The 17,873-nt window shown below is 42.3% G+C and overlaps 2 protein-coding genes across 2 annotated transcripts; both read right to left on the bottom strand.

Moving 5' to 3' along the window:
- Nucleotides 1-678: 678 nt before the first annotated feature.
- Nucleotides 679-1,987, bottom strand: LOC138198492 (transcription factor HES-5-like). The gene is made up of 2 exons (XM_069149933.1): nt 1,878-1,987; nt 679-1,766 (listed from the first exon to the last, which is right to left on the bottom strand). Exons 1-2 carry the CDS (start codon nt 1,938-1,940, stop codon nt 1,434-1,436), a joined length of 396 nt encoding a protein of 131 aa, XP_069006034.1. The 5' UTR covers nt 1,941-1,987; the 3' UTR covers nt 679-1,433.
- Nucleotides 1,988-5,073: 3,086 nt separating this feature from the next.
- Nucleotides 5,074-17,688, bottom strand: LOC138198532 (genetic suppressor element 1-like). The gene is made up of 6 exons (XM_069149977.1): nt 17,102-17,688; nt 14,658-14,881; nt 14,267-14,369; nt 13,617-13,712; nt 12,667-13,181; nt 5,074-11,920 (listed from the first exon to the last, which is right to left on the bottom strand). Exons 1-6 carry the CDS (start codon nt 17,141-17,143, stop codon nt 10,456-10,458), a joined length of 2,445 nt encoding a protein of 814 aa, XP_069006078.1. The 5' UTR covers nt 17,144-17,688; the 3' UTR covers nt 5,074-10,455.
- Between the last annotated feature and the right edge of the window lie 185 nt (nt 17,689-17,873).

Genomic DNA, 17,873 nt, shown 5'->3' on the forward strand with positions numbered 1-17,873 from the left:
GTAGAGATATGTATCTTCCAGGCTGATTTCTGATCTTCATCATTGAAATATGAAGTTACATTGCAGCCCTGTTAGTTATGTGAGAAAAATATTAAAAAGAACACTTAAAGAATTCATTCTTTAACTTAATATCATAATTATGCATAATAAGAAACAAGATGGGAACACAAAAATTCTTTAGATTTCATAGATTTTATTCATTCAGATGAAGTCAATATTAATTTCACTGACAGTTTCCACTGGAGGCAGATAGACGTGATGATGCATCACAACAATAACTTGGTAACATCTCCAAGACTCTACTCAAAATGAGTGGAGGAACAGTCGTCTTTACAAAAGACACAAACATTAAGAGATGAATCAACTTTCTGTCTCACATGAAACACATTTCAAAATGAACGATCGGCACTTTATACAAAGACAAAGAAATAAACTGACCTGAGAACAGATCATGATGAGATCATCACAATAGTGATGTGAGCAAGTTAACTTCAAGTGAAGTCAGTACATTTTCTTTCAAAAGGTTCTGCTGTCTTCACCATCCAGACAGTATCATGATAATAAACTCTCCTTTAGACATAAGAAAAAAAAGAATACATTTTGATCTGATAACAGATCAATGCTGAGTAATCAATGAGATTAAAATGATATCCATTTAGAAAACATGTCCAGACAAAGGACAATTAAATGTGTTTTATAAAAACTAAGACTCAGGAAGTCCTAAACGTCATGTCATCATGTATCACCACAGAGGGATGTATAGTTTTACATACGATGACAGTGAATGTACAGTTGCACAATGATTCTTCTCTGACATGAAAGATAATATTGGCCTGTGTCACTATTTCCATAGGAAATATTTATACATTAAAGTGTGAACTTCACAGAATAAAATAAACTTCTGTACAAACAGAAGAAGTCCTTCAACTTCATAGAATTCAGTTCTAGTAGTTTTTGACCAATATGGTCATTTCTTTTAAGAAAACTGTGACATGAAGTAAATCTTTCAGAAAGAAAGGAGAAACATTTGGATCTTACAACAGATCAGCTTTGAATAATCAGAGAGATTAAAGGGAGATAAAGTCCAGTAGGACAATTTGTCCATAAAATGGACGTTTAAATGTTTGATCACTGTGATCAATAACAATCAAAGATAACAAATGCTGCCGTAACATTAAAGGTACATGAAGTACAGTCAATTGCTGATGCAATCAGATATTGTTCATGCAACATGCGTGACAAGATGTTTTCTTTCTGAACTTGAAAGATATAGTTGCTGTCATTTCCTCAGGAAACGTCTTCTTGTACACATAAAATAAAACCTTCTGTACAAACAGAAGAACAAGTCCATCAAATGTCAAAGAACTCAGTCCAGTAATCTTTGACCAATATGGTCTGTTCAGTTTGTGGTAGTAGCTGCAGTCTGTAGGTGTCTACCACGGCCTCCAGAGGGCGCTGTTGACTGGACTCTTGTCTTTGGTGATGCTGGTCTGGACTGTGGAGCTCAGAGGAGAGAAGTCAGCCTCTCTCAGGTTGTTATCAGAGGAAGACTGCAGCTGGTTGACGTGGTTCAGCAGTCTTCTCTGCTGTTGGTTCTGCTGCTGCAGCTGTGTCAGGAAGCAAACTGTCATCTCCAGGATGTCTGCTTTCTCCTGCTTGGAGTCTGGCTGCTGTTTGAGGAACTCTGGACCGAGGAGAGACCTGAGCTGCTCAATGCAGCTGTTGATTCTCTCTCTGCGTACCTTCTCCACCAGAGGCTTTCTGAGCTGCAGAAAGAAGAACAAAGTCATGAATAAACTTGTTGAGGAGCATAAAGTGAGCAAGAAAATACAATCTGTCATGAATGATGATTGACATTTCATGAATCTTCAGTTTACCTTGTGGGTCAGAGTCAGATGCTCCTGAGAATCGGTCATTGCTGCAGTGATTGTAGGTGCCATGGTTGGATCTCTGTGCTGTGGAGGTCTCTGTAGAGAGAATCTGATCTCTGCTGGCTTCTTCCCTCCTATTTATACTCCCACATCTCCATATGAATGTGTGGGTCTTGGTCTGGTTGAGGTTTCCCACAGTTTGACCCAATCAGAGAGCTCGTCAGAAGAAAAAGGAAATCTGACCTGCCACATGCCCAGTGTTCATTTTAGTAGAGGACAATAGTTTGATCTCAGGGGAACAGGAGGAGGATCTCTGTGTGATTCTGGGAAAGTGGTGACCCTGTAGAGAGCCGATCGGCTGCCTGATGCTGAGATCAATGACTTTGACTGAGCACATGCCTTTTGTTACGTCACAGATTGTGTCCAGGAATTTTAGTGAATCCTGTTGAGAATTTTTATAATGGAATTAAACACGGATCCACAACAATTCGGGTACAAACTTACCGATCCTCTTCAATATAATATAAACTGTTAGACAATATAGTCTGTTGTATACAGAACTCTATAGTATTTGATTTCTCAAATTTTTTAATTCTACTTTTTTTTTTAAACTTTTTTTTTCATCAGAGCTGCAAATACTGGAGAACAACATACATTTTTATTGTATTTAAATATTTCTGTTTAAACTGAGACCAAGTCTTCTTGTCCAGATGCAGCAGGTGTGTCCTGTGTCTTGTGGGTTGTAGTTGGTTTGAGCAGAAAGTTTCTCTCAGTTTCCCACACTCAGTCTTTGAATGATGTGGTCAGTTCTCTACAAAAGGACTTTGAAAGGAGCTTTTGTGGCGCTTGCTGGTCGTGCAGTCTAACAGAGACAGAGCCTGACGACACCAACCATCTGGAGGGAAACAACCTGATTGGTTGCTTCAAAGATTTGATTCAATCTTAAAATACACTAAAATTACACTATTTTCTATCACAGCAAAACAAATCTTCAGTCTATGATTTGAGACGTACCAGGTAGTTTCCATTTTTGACACCATGCTCCGCTTTACTCTCCGTCCCTTCAGGCCAAAGGTCTGGATCTATTGTTCCACAGGGGCTCTGTGAGTGAGTTTCCTCTGGTTTCCCACACTCTGTCCTTTCACTGCTGTCACTGGAGGAACAATAGAAGTGTGCCTCATTATGCATCTATTTAGATTCAATGTCACGATAGGGACATTTTATCACAACGATCACAAACATCACAAATGAAAGATAAGAAATGTACCAGCATTACCAGTGCTTGATGAACGGTGAGATATCAAAATTGCTGATGCAATCAGATTTGATTAAAAAAAATGCTTGAAAGATATAGTTGCTGTTATTTCCTCATTTTGCACAAAACACAGAAAATACATCTTTCTGTAAATATAGGCCACGGCCTCCATAGGGCGCTGTTGACTGGACTCTTGTCTTTGGTGATGCTGGTCTGGACTGTGGAGCTCAGAGGAGAGAAGTCAGCCTCTCTCAGGTTGTTATCAGAGGAAGACTGCAGCTGGTTGACGTGGTTCAGCAGTCTTCTCTGCTGTTGGTTCTGCTGCTGCAGCTGTGTCAGGAAGCAAACTGTCATCTCCAGGATGTCTGCTTTCTCCTGCTTGGAGTCTGGCTGCTGTTTGAGGAACTCTGGACCGAGGAGAGACCTGAGCTGTTCTCCTAGTTTCCAGCCAATCAGAGAGCTTGGTGTGACCATAAAACATGCAATACGCCCAATGTGGTTACTGTAGCGGGGATAATGATAAATCTCGGAGCATTATGTGGAGCAGTGGGTCTGCAAATTTTACTGAGCACACGCTCATCAGGCCATCAGTGGAAAATTGACTTGTCAGTAGTCTGTTCATGGAAGGTGAAATATGAGCAGTAAGTAGTGCAACATGATAATCCAAGCTGCCCAGAGCAATGAACATGACACAAAAATACTTAACCACTCAATAAATATAATTTTTTGAAAACACCAATTGAAATGCATAACTCCCACAGAGTAGCTGCATGGACAATAACACAAAAACAAAAAGTACAAACAGTTAGTTCATATGAATGGTATTTCTTTTATAGAAGTACACACCAACACATCATAAAATGTGTTCTTTAATTGATGCAATGGACAGCTATCATCAAAACATATCTAAACTTGGTTTCATTTTTAAGTGTAACTTTGTTCTATATATATATAATATGCACTGTTATGTAATATTCATTCTGACACAGATGAGCAGGTTTTACCAACGTGTTCCCTCCAGGCTTTCAGAGGTCGTCCCAGTGGGGCTCTGAGTCACTCTTCCCTGCTTTCCCACAATCTGACCTTTCAGAGCTTTTACTAAAGGATCAATACAAGTGGGTCTCACAATGCATCACATTACCTGCAATGTGTCTTCAGGTTATCTTTCACAACATGCCGGGATGATAACTGCTCTGAAATGACTTTGTTTTATTTAAGTATTTAAATGAGTCATATTCATGAAATGCGTGCTGACTAATAATAACCCACTGCTTATAAAACTATAAATATAGATGATGTAAGAAATCAAAAACTGCATAAAAATAACTAGGTGTAGATGTAAATAGATACATAAATATAATACAAATTTATATGAAATATGTACCATCAGTATTACTGTTGCACTACATTTATTTAATTTTCATACAAGGTCTGCTTACTGGCATTTCTGTCATCATATCTACTCGTCTTCATCAGTGGATAGTTTTCTTTTGTCATCAAGAAAATACTATACATTGTCATCATGTCGTATGATGAGATATGAATCAATAGATTATAAATTACCTATATTTTAATATTGAGCTTTAGAGGACTCGCTGCGTACATCTGCTCTCCTCATCAAATACTACCAAAGTTATTTATAGTTCACTCTGGTTTGTAGGAAAGAGAACAAACATTTCTTATTGCGGATTATGGAAACCAACAAAACATTTCCAAACCCTGGCAACAGTAGATAAAATAAGGTCTATAATTTATTGATATAATGTGTTAATAAATGAATGACCTCGCATAAATTGAACGTGGATGTTAATGTGTGATGTATGATGAGCTCGTCCACAAAGATATTGACGGTAAATGTGCTTGAAATATATTTGAATCCACCAGTTCCAAGCAGACCTGAAGCACAAAGTGTCCCGCTCCACATCTGCATCTACAATTGGTCAAGAAAAGCACAAAACTACATTGTCATAGCTAATTAAAATCTCTTTATTACAATCACATGTACATCATCATATTCCAAAAAGCTTGCTGTAGTGAAAAGTACCCTTGCGCAGACGGATGGAGGTGATGTTGCAGGCTGGATGGAGGGATTGTCAGATGGACAAGTGTTGAGTTCCCCAGCAGCAAGTATCTCCGCTCCAGTGTGCTTTTTAATTTCACATCACATGAGGACAGCAGCGCTATTTTCAGCCCTCTCTGTCCTTGTATAACGTAAGCAAAGAGGGTGAAGAGGAGGGAGGTGGGTGGGGGGGGGGGGGGGGGAATTTCTCTCTTCGTCATCCATTATTCAGACTGTTTGAGTCACAGCTGAGAGAGAAGGAAAACGTGGAAATAAAGAGGGTGGAGGTTTGATTCCACATATTTTCTCTCTGCTTAAAAGTGTTTTAAACAAACAGTTCTGTAAATCCTCTTGTTCTCTGTCTTCTTCAGTTTCAGGTTTAAGATGGATATCAGTTATTTCTCTGCATCCCGTAGTGAGACCCACAAAAGAGTGACAGCACTATAAAACTGTTAGCCAAGCTTGTTAAAAGAGAAAAAGAACACCTTCCGGTAACTCAATTAACAATTAAAACAAAAGTGCAGTGATTAAGTCGTCCCATGGTATGCTGAGAAAACATTTCTTCCCTCGCTAGTTAAGACTTTTGGGATTATGAAATCTGAACGTGAATGAGACAAAGGTTTAAATTAACATAATACTTTAATCAACATGACGAATGTCAAACCTCAGCGTCTGTGTCGATTGAAATTGATCTCACCGGGACGAATGCGTTGATCAACACTTTGTCAAATGGAGCTTTTTACGATACTAAACTCAACATCTTTGGTTTTCCACTGTTAGCCAGACAAAAACGCAATTTCAACATCTAAAAATGTAGTTTTTCACATTTTATGAAATTTCATACGCTGCACTGTCAGTATAAAGATGATTGTTGGTTGCAGCCAATTCTGACAGATTTGCACAGATAAATTAGATTAAATTGACCCAAATAATAGGAGGTAAATCTGGTTTACCATGTTGCCCATTGTTAATCCAGCCGTGGCCGAGCTGTGTGCCAAATTCAACACGACATTCCACAGAGCAAATGAGACGATCTTCTCCAGAAGAAAACAGGTTATTGATAAACCACCATAATACATTTTAATTTTGGCGAAGGATTCGATTTTCCATCTTTTCTTGACCATCTATGTTTTGCATCATGCTGCACATTTTTCTCATCTCGCTCTTTCTCTCTCAAGTTCCCCATAAATATAATAATATCAGACAGCGGCAAGGAGGAAGCAATTTTTAAAGACTTGGCGTATTTTTTTACGTTACAACTTTTATGAAATTTCAGTCTGCAGCCCTGCGCTGTTCGGTTTTTTTTTGTTTTTTTTTTCAGTTTTAAACATCCTGGGAAACCAAGTTCTCTCTTTTCTGTTTCTATTTCCTGTTCACCTCCATTTACTTAGATCGAACGTTTGATTCAGACATTTTCTGAGGTGTTGGAAGGTGAGCTTTTTCTTTTGCTTCCAGTCTTTATGCTAACACATCCTGGATTTACTGTATCTCTGCGCCGGACAGAAGGACACATACAACTGATATCCATCTGAAGGAAACAAAGAACAAGAACATTCATCTAAAATGTCAAAGTGTTCTTTTTAAGCATTACAGTGTCAGTGATCCTACTCATAATTCATGGATGCCACATTTAACATTCAGAACAAACTGAACCACTATCCATGAATGTTTACAATATTGTGAGTTTTAAATGTACTAATACTACAATGTTCATCTCTGTGCTGTATATACAGCCTCCGTCACACAGCTATGAACCCAAAGAATCACATGATAAACCACTGGAGGAGGCTGATGGCATCAACGTGTCTAACTTCATCTTCAACCGCACCGTCCGACAAAATCAATATGTACATGTCATAATGACACAAAACAACAGTGAAATTCAATTTAGCCATTTAAAGAGACAATAATATTCACATTTTGTGTTCACTCTTTGAAAAAGGTAAAACAGTTCAGTGTTTCACCAACTTTTAAATAAATTACGTAGCTTTGAAAGATTTTAAGGATCATAAAAACTGTTCACATTGGTTTCGAAACCATCACAAGAAAAATATTGAAATATGTCCAACACAATCACAATAAACAATTTTCCTCCTTAAATCACGATGATAGTTTATAAAGAAAACATCAACACACACTGTCATTCTATCTACAGTCGTTCCACTGGCCTCAGTCCCTGGTACAGAAAGGTAGGGAAAACTTGTAGTATAAAAATGATGTGCAAAAAGTTGTTTCCTTAGGTCCCTCTCATGGAAAAAAATGTAAAGAAATAGTGCAAATATCTACATAACCTTTGCTGTTGCCGCTGTAGATTCCAAGATGACTGTGCACTTGCGGTGACTTGTCACTTTGTGCATCTGTTTGAGTTAAACAGTTACTGCATTCGATGGAAACCTGACGGGTGTAGAGCACAAAACACCGTCGTCGTGGTATTAAAACTAGCTTGAGGTATTATTGCACATTTTCCTGAAGTGCTGACCTGAAATCAGTAGACTTCAGATTTACTCACACTGTCCAAGCTTTTTCAGTGGAATGTCAACAACGCTGACTTTGAGCTCCGTCTGTCCCGCAGCCGTCTGCGCAAACTTAATGTAAAGTTGAATTGAGGTGTATCTTCTTTTCTTTTTTGTGTTTTTGGAGGGGGTGTAAGGGGGGGGAGGGGGGGGGGGGGAGAGGTTATCTCACCGCAGTTCAACGCACTGCTGTAGATTTCAGTAAACATGCATAAACTGCTTACTGCGTAGATAGATCTGTGAACATCCTGCCAACAGTAAAAGACACCAGCAGGAACAGAGAGCCAGGAGCCATGAAAAATCAGTTTGCTTGCATTCACATCATGTCAGCAGAGCAGTGAGAAAGAAGGAGCGCGGAGGGGGGGGGGCTCTTGTTATTACAACTTTGCAACATTCACACATTAACGTGCTTTCAGACAGCGAGCTGCTACATCCATTCAGCAATGTTGGTGTTCTGCATTTTGACCCGGCAGCAGCAGGGCGCAACTCTGCCGCCGGCTCGTCCTCTCCGGTCAAGTCGATGCGCTCGATTTACTGTCATCCAATCATGCGGCCTAAAGTAGCGGCCTGTAGCTGAAAATAGTGAGAGTCGTACGAAACACGGCACAATTGAGATAGGAAAATTATCTAACTAAATAGTTTCAGATATGTAGGACAATATAGCTTTTCTTTTACAAAATAATCAAAATCAATTATATCCGTGTTAATAGTGGATTTCATTTGGATGTGACTGCCAGCGGTGATGGCTTTCCAGCTATTTTTGCCACCTTTTTGACATTTATTTGGTTCTTTTCAACAAGCGGGGGGGCCTATTTTCCAATCAGTTGTACATAATTGCAGAATAATATAAATTATTTGATGTGATTGCGACTTAAGATCCACCCCGTACACCACAGCAGCTGATGTTACAGATTGTGGTCAAAATGATCTGCAAGACCTCCATGGCTAATCGTCCCTCATCCCTTTGTCAACATGGTTTTGCTAGTGTTGCACACGGAAGTCAATCAGGTCGTAGTTTTCTGCATTTTAGCAAGAAAATCTCCCACCCAATTTCATATATTGATTGTAAACAGTTTCTGTAAAAAGCCATTCAAGATTTGGTATCAAATCTTGGTTGCCATTGTCTGCATTGCTACAGTTGGTGTGTTCAGTGGTGCTGATGTAAAAAGCAGTTGTACGTGATTTATCATTAGTGCGCGGCCTGGTACGTCACGCAGAACAGTATTACTCCCCAAAATCTCACAGTCTCTTTCAGGAGTGGAGTCCCGACCCAAACTTTTTGTGATACCGTCACAATGAACGCAGCACAAGATGTAGCTTGAAAACACGTGACGCGAACACACACGCTGATCGGACCTTGTTCGGTCGTTTGTCACTACGAGCGTCATGCGCTGGCACGCACGTTTTGTCCGGAGTGCTGTACAGTGGTCAGACACCCACACATAAAGCTATCAGTTGAGGTGATGTACAGCGATGACGGGTGAGGTTCCTTCACCCGCACACATTCATTAAAGGAACAATCCAACATTTCTGCGAATCTTCTTGTTCTCTGTCTTCCCCAGAGACGTGAGAAAACGGATATCAGTTTTTATGTGTGTGCTTTAAATACAGAAATGAAGAGGACCTTGGTCCTAATATGTTGTTAACTGAAGTCCCTAACATGCTCCAAAATGGACACAGGCAGCAGGGCAGATGGGAAATGGTGCACATTTTGCTGTAGCTGTGCAAACTCTGCATGGCCATAACTTTAGTGTGAATCTGCACTGACATGCGCAGATGAAAATTATATGACACGGACCCACGTAGCTGTGCAGATGCACAAAGCACCGTATGGACTTGAGATAACTTAATGATGAAATTTATGTCATGCAGACTCTCGGCTATGCAGATGAAGAAGGATGAATTTGCCAGTATTTGAAATAACTTGATCCAGATTAACAAATCTTTGTTAAAAACTAAAAAAGTTAGCTGGATGAAAATTAAACAGGATTCCTTTACTAAAACAATATAATAGATTAATACAAAACTTGTATGAAGAAAGGGGCCTTGCACATGTTTAGCCTAGATGACCGCAACTTGAAACAGAGGAAACCTCTTTCCTAGCTCTTTTTTAATAAAACATGTCAATTTAAAGAGCCAAAGGTAAGTTAACATTTTCAATTCCTTGAAAGGAACCCTGCTGGCTGAGGGAAGGAACTACACAGTTAAATAAAGCTATGCTCGAAGTGCTAGCCTGTCTCTGCCTGCCTGTCTTCTCTGTGATTATAGTCTGGAAATGCTGTTCACAGCCACTCTGAAGAGCGGACCAATCAGCAACCAGTGTGGGGGGTGGCTCAGTGCGATGACGTTGAGGTCGAGCTTTTGTTTAGAAATGTAGTTCCAACAATGGCAGTGATATGAGGTCATGTTGTGGTGGATGCCGATGGGGAGGGGATGTTCAAAATGAACCCAAACTCTACGCTATGACTGGAAACAGTCTTCAATGCAGCATGGCAGTAAATTTGGGTTTGGTAATACCGGCTATAGAAGTCCCCCCCTGCTTCCAGTCTTTGTGCTAAGATTAAGATTGGCTGGTTATGTCCTGGACCTTTATCTGTACTGGACGCATTGATAAAACTGATATCATTCTCCTCATTTGATTTTGGGAAACTTCTGATCCAACTCTGGAAAAGACGTGACAAGAAGATTCGCAGACCGTGTTAGCTTGTTATCACGGACACTCACACACAGTTGCAGTTAGACATGGTGTCCATGCAGTTAGACGGTGGTGACCGTCAGCAGGGAGCTGGGACACAGCATGTCCTCATGGTTGTCCAGCCTGGTCCCATGAGTCAGCAGCTCCTCTACTGTTGTCCAGTCATCCAACAGCTTTCGGTTCCTCAGACGACTCAACTTCCTTTGACTCAGCTCCAGCACCGTGTTGCACCGTCCCTCTGCAAAAGGTCCGACCCCTCTGCTGTCCAGTACACCTCCATCTCCAACATAGGCTCCTCCCCCTGTGAAGGGTCCCCCCCTGCTGACTGCATCTCGTAAACTCACTCCTCTGGCCTGCAGCTGCTGCTGCTGCCTCTGCTCACGGGCCAACAGGAAGTGTTCCCTTCTTTCGGTTCGACTCCAGTACCGACCCATCAGCATGTCAGTGCTGGTCTCCTCATCGGTGCTCATCCCGCTGCGTTCGTCCGCCAATTGAGACGCCCGGTCCCTAAGCAGCTGGTTCCTGGAGACCCGTGAGGTTTGGTTGGGTTTAGGGCTTGGATGGAGTTTTGGCTGCAGACCAGAACTGGGATTAGGGCTTGAGCCCACATTCATCTGTCCTTTATTTGCATCCCATCCAGCAGCAGCGCCAACACCCGTGTGGCCCTCCAGAGTGCTGTAGAGACCTCGGCCTCCCCCGCCTGCATGGGACTGACGGCTGGCTGGTTTTGGCCAGGTGTCGTTGACATCTCCGGCCTGAGGAGGGTGGACCAGAGTCTGGAGGTGGTGCTGCTCTCTGGCTCGGCTCCTTTCCAGCTCCTGCTGCCTCTCTCGTTCCATCTCCTCCTGAATCTGTGTCTCCCTCTCCAGCTCTTTCTCCTTTTGCATCTGCCTTTGTTGTTCCAGTTCCCTTTCAATCTCCCTATCCCTTTCTGTCATCATTGGCTCAGGCATCAAACCTCTTTCTTGTGAGTGCCACCAGTCGTGGTGAGCGATCTGGCCGTTAGAGTTGTTGTCGTAACATCGCTCATTGTTGTCGTAACATCGCTCATGGGCAATGGCACCCCTGACATGGCCCAGAGTGGTGGGGTGTTGTTGGGTTGGGAGGGCTAAACCTGCTGGATGGGGAGCCATCATACCTGCCACTAGCTCACCTTCCTCTGGCAGCTCCGGTGGCAGGACATTATGTGGCGCAACACCTCCGCAGTGATGCAGAGTCGCTGCGCAGTAGGAGGGGGACGCTGGGTGGCTGGCCCGGCGGCGGTACTCCTGTGGAGGCGGACGATGGTGCAGCGTTCTGCTTCTCCTCAGCATCCCCACTGAGCTTGACCCCTGGTAGTGCTGCGGCTGCTGCATGGGCACTAGTGGTCTCCGATGGCTGGAGGGGGTACTGCAGGTGGAGAGGACTGGACCGGGCATTCGTGACACTGCAGCGTGGGTGTGGGAGGGGTTGAACAGGGCTCCACTACTGGAGCTGTGACGGTTCAGACAGGGCCGGTCGGCTTTATGGAACTGGACTGATGAAACTCTAGAAATACAAACAAAGTTGATGTCAGCAAACAAACAGCACTATAATATGTTTGAGGACACTACATTTTATTTACGCAAATTTTTAGCTGCAAACATTTGAATTCCAGCTGCTCAGCTGCATCAACTCCAGAAACTGTTTAAAATTGGTTTGTTGAAAGAGATCATTTTGTATATACTGGGTTTATACCTGAGATAAACTGGTTTAAGTAACACTATACTGATTTTCAACTGGTAAAGAAAAGTGGGTTTAAATTTACTTAAACATATTGTACGTTTAAAATGATTCAAACATGGGATAAACAAGTTCAAACTGGCTTGAAAGCCGATGGTCTCAATAGAATTAACAGGTTTCGATGAATCCCTGAAGGTACAGTTTGTAAAATGGTTTTAAACTCGCAGACGTTAGTGACATTTTGTACTATCTTGTGCCTTGTAGAAGACTTTAAAGTTGCATAGATGTTTTAATATATTCATTATCAGTCTCATTTCTCAGTCCTGAACATTGTTACTAAATGATTTACTGAGCTATATTTGTTTTTTTATGTGTCCCTTATTGTTACCATGGAAACGTAGCTTTTGGTGTTGGCTTCCAATTATCCTGTTTTTATTTGTGTGCATGTAATGAGAGTTTGTGCTGACAAACTCATATTAAACACGTCAATTACAGTGACACTGGGACTGACCTAACAATGTGCACCTGTGTGTCCATGATGCTATTGCTGTGAAATTCAATCTTCTAATTACCGGAAAAGCCCGCGGGGTGGGAGGTCCATGACGGGCCCAGTGTCTTCTTCTATGTCGAGCTGCAGGCGCTGACACTGAGGCTGCATTGTCAGCGCCTCAGGAATGGCCTCCAGCAGCTCACGGTGGCTCTTGGGGCAGCTGTCGCGCCGCTCGCGCCTCTCGCACGGTTCGCCCTGATGTTGCAGCCGGGCGTTGTACAGACGCATTCGCTTCTCCAGCAGCCTCTGGAAGTGCCTGAACTCCCCGGTGCTCACGCTGTAGAAGCCCGAGTCGCTGAGCTCTGAGGAGATGAAGGACTCAGAGGATGGGGAGCCGCCGCCTCCAAAACCGCCACACCCTCCCGGAGCGAGGGCCCCGTGCGAATGACAGTCCTCCAGGCCTCCCTCCTCGGTCTCCAGCCCCGAGAGGTCCCCTTGGTGAAGGGAGCCATCAGTCCAGCCCAGACCGCTGTCCAGCTCATGATGGAGGGGCAGGAAGCCCATCGGCTTCTCCATCACGAAGTCCTCGTCATCGGTCTGCAACAACAGGCATTCGCAGTCCCAAGGTCATTACAGAACTCCACACCAAAACCCCCAAATAACGGCATTTCTAATATTCTGTGTTTGTGTGACTGTAGCAGTGAAAACCTGTCAAATACTGAACGCAAGTAGTGCAATCTTGGCCAGATTCTTAGTTTATTCACTTTAATCAGTTAATTCCTTGTTTAAATATGATATTCTATAATAAGCCAGTCAGCCGGTGAAACAACATTTTTTTGACAACAATGAAGCTCTATGGCTCAGAGCAATAAGCTATATCCAGCTTTGAATATTATTTGTTGGCAGAATCAGTTCATTGTTAGTTTGGTTTGGCAGATTGCGTTTGCGGACAGTAAAAAAAAAAAGAAAAGAAAAAGTAGCATACCAACTGACAAAGCAGAAATTTCAGTAGGAAAGCACAGTTTTAGATACCTGACTGTGGCAGGCGTTAGGATCTTCTAAGTTCGTGTTGCAGCAGCCCATCAGGCAGCTTTGTCCCTTTCGTCGACGACCACTCAGTTCTAGATCCTGAAGGATTCAGGATGTGGAAAAAGAAAACGAGAAACAGTACAAAGTTCATTTCATTTTGACTAATTCAAGGAATTATTGGTTAAATCATGGTGTGAAAGCACCCAGAAATTCTATGTGTATCTAAGTGTGTACACACAATTAAGTAATCAAAAAAAATTAATAGACGGATTTGAGAAAATTCTGTTGCTGCTTTGTTGTTTTCGTGTCTGAATAATTTCTGCGAATCTTAAATACGTTCTGCAGTGTTTTTTGTGAAAGGTGCTCGAAGATTTTACAGAACCAGTTTCTCCTGAAGTTGTTCAGGGCTCCAGTAGAACTTCAGTACAGTTTCACAAAGCTTTACTCACTGCAAGTATTTAATCACCGCAGTGGAGTTTTATATAAAAAAACAAACTACAGATTGCTGTTCTACTTGGTAATTGGTGGAGCATTGAAAATCCCCTTAATGATTCCTGTCTGCCATGTTTTTTAAATGCAGCATGGATGCTGTTTAATTATTGACATTTATATTCAATATAATGTGTATTTATGAACGTGTTTCTTAATGTTACCTGGTGGCCCATGTCCACAGTGTCCCGTGGGGAGCTAGACAGGTAGCTGTACCGTCCTCCATCAAGGTGATCTTGTGGCAGAGACAGATGGCTGTAAAAATGTCTGAGACAATAAGAATGCAGAGTTTAGACATTTTAAAGAAAACATTTTTAAAATCCTGGTAAAGCAGAACTAAAAATGTAATATACTTCATATACTTCAATATACTATAAAGTTCTGTTTATACACTGAAATGTAAAACCCGGTCTTAAAAAAGTTGACGTCATTGTGTGAAACTGACGGTTGTTTAAAATCATTATCAGACAAAATAGCTGACTATACAGTCAAGTTACTGTATAATCCACTTTCTAGGCTATACAGGTCATCATTATTTTGTCCATGTGTGTGTACCTGTCTTGGTAGGAGGGGCTAGAGGTGTTAAGCCCCACCCCCATCAGTGGGAGGGGTAGGTTGAGGTGCTGCAGGTTCAGGGGAAGTGGCTCCCAGGATCCCCTCTCTGCCTCAGTGCCACGCCCCCTCTGACCCTTGATCTGCATGGTGATTGGACGCTGACTGGCTGCCAGGATCCGCAGAGCATCCCGCTGGCTCAGATGTGCTAGACTCCGCCCACTCATCTAAAGACCAGCAGACAGAGACAGAGAAAGGAAATGTCAGGAAACACGTGCCCATAGCCACGATGGAATGACAAGTTTCTGTTCACCTCATGGACACACATGAATGTAAGTCCAATATTCACTTTAGTGTAAAGGATTTAAGGGGGTGTGTTGGCAGAGGTGGGATATAATATCCACAATTGTGTTGCCATTAGTGTTCAATCACCAGAAACTAATAATCATTGTGTTTTCATTGGCTTTAATATGAACATTTACTATCTACACAGGGAGTGGGTCCTCTACCACCATGTTTCTACAGTAGCCCAGAAGAGACAAACTAATGGCTGGCTTTAGAGAGAGCTTTTTGCAATTTTCACAAGTTCACAGCCAATTTAGGTCTGTCTGCTCTCTTGCAGTGGGAGGGTGTTCAGTGGGATATAATCTAAAGCCTTATCCCTAGACGCTACTAAATTCTACGCACTGCTCCTTTATTCTACTGCCTTCAACAGCTCGACTGTAACTGTAACTGTCTGCTGATGGATGTTTGAGGGCAAATAACAGTTAATATAACCACAAATCAATGGAACTGCCGACGTGTTGGCGTCTGATTATAAGGAGGAAACCTGTTTTGAGAAATTGTCTTGATCTCAAACAAACAAAAACAAAAACAAAAAATATATTTTCTCAATACAAATGTTTTTATTGATTTTAAATTATTGATTATGAAGAAAATTAGGAAGTGGTTAACAGTTTGTTTTGTTTTTTCAATTAACTGTACAGCAGTAGTCTGCCTGCTGACTGTGGATCCTGTGGTTAGCATTACTTTTAGCTCTGGTTTGTCAATTTACAATATTTGTGTAATTTGTGTCTGATTATTTTGGATCAATTTAATTGTCTGCATCCCAGAGAACCTCCAAGAACAATGTGTGGAATTTAGTGACGATCGGGAGGGATAAAACTCAGTTGGTTTTCTTTTTGAATGCATCTGGGGGAGTTTTGGGAGTTTAACCCATACTAGGGACTAAATATCAGGTTATCTAAACCTCTGCTGCACAATATATTTTTTGCTTTTTTGTTTTTTTTTAAATCAGGCTGTCATATGTCCAAAAAACATTGTGGAGGTAACAGAGTGAATCACTGGAGAACTGCTCCGATCCCGCAATGTATCATGTGAAAACAGCATCCGTCGTCACTACGTGCAATTTTTAGTTTGCACGCTGCCATTTTAACAGTTTATTTTTTTACAGTGTGAAAACACTACAGACTGAAAAATATGACACAATTGGATCATAAGACACTCTACCTACAGACAGATGGTGGATTTATTCCAGTATGACACACGGACAGTTGAACTCTGTGACAAATGTGAACATTTTGTCCGATGGTACACGAAAGGGTTAACACCTACGAGCAGCATAAACCTCATCCTGCTTCTCACGCACACACACACACACACACACACACACACACACACACACACACACACACACACACACACACACACACACACACACACACACATGCAGCTCGGCAAACATCGAATTAGACGCATGAACAGTATTGTTAACTCCAGCACATCACAACCATGAGTCACCCTCCGCTACATTCAGACACACACACACGCATGCACGCACGCACACACACACACACACACACACACATACACACACACACACACACACACACACACACACACACACACACACACACACACAAACACAGAAAGCATGAACTGAGAAGCACAAAATGGCACCTGTGTGTAGAGACAGAGGACGGCAGCAGGACGAGTGTGAGCCTTCAGGAGATGAAGATGATGACTATGAACTAAATTCTTCACGCAACATGACAATTCTGCATATTTACCAAAAAATGAAGACATGAGACTATTTGAGATTCAAATTGAATTCAAAGAATTTACGTTTAACGTCCACACTCACACACACACTCACACACACACACACACACACACACACACACACACACACACACACACACACACACACACACACACACACAAATGCAGAGTCCTACAGAAATCATGATGCCATTTTGCATCTGCATACACATACACACACACACACACACACACACACACACACACACACACACACACACACACACACACACACACACACACACACACACACACACAAGCCAGAGCTCAATTCCCTTTTCCAGTGAGATGTAATAAAACACACACAGCATCATTTATAACACTGAGGCAGATCTGTGGTGGCTCACCGTTTGGTCACCCATCCATGGTCCTGAGAGCCAACAGCCCATCGTCACGGCAACAGAGGACAGCTGCCTTGATTCCTCTGAAAATCAACGACGCTTCTGCTTCCTTCAGCAGATCGTCTCTTCCTCCTCCTCCTCCTCCTCACTCTCTCGGCCTCTTTCTCTCCTCAGTGTGCCTTTAGCTATCCCTCTCTCCTCAGCATCTGTCCTCTTTTCATCCTCTTCTTAGCTTTTGCTCTTCTCTTATTTTTTTTCTTATTTTTTATTTCTTCTGCGTTTCTAACCTTCCCCCTCCCCTTCCTTCACAGCTTCAGATTTTGGCATCCTGCACACACAGACACACTCGGTTTGCATGCAGCGCTGCAAACATAAAAATATGCGCAGGCTGACAGTGCGTTCAGAGATGGAGAGGGAAACACGCAGTCACACAGCAAAGTATGGTGTCTGATTGGTGGCCTGTAAAGGCTCATCAGCCAATCAGATGCAGCTTTCTCCCTTCGGATGCCTTCCTCTCTGACTGAAGCTCCTCAGCGAAGCCTCTTGCAGGAGGCAGCCTCTATACTGCAGCAACACACACAGCAGCAGAGGAAACACCATCCAGCCATCCATCTTCTCGCTGTTCATCTAGGATCCCCCAGCAGATGCATGCTGGGAGATGCAGTCCGCCCAGCGTAGCTACTAGAGATTTTCTGTTTGAGATCCAGTTCATCATTTTGAAAAATCTATCTGAACCCAGTGTGCATAATCTTTTATGAATAAATTTAAATCTAAATTA

This window comes from Embiotoca jacksoni, unplaced genomic scaffold (genome assembly GCF_022577435.1).
Source record: "Embiotoca jacksoni isolate LCO1_2020_lvr unplaced genomic scaffold, fEmbJac1.0.p SCAF_1, whole genome shotgun sequence".
Classification (NCBI taxonomy): Eukaryota; Metazoa; Chordata; class Actinopteri; family Embiotocidae; genus Embiotoca; species Embiotoca jacksoni.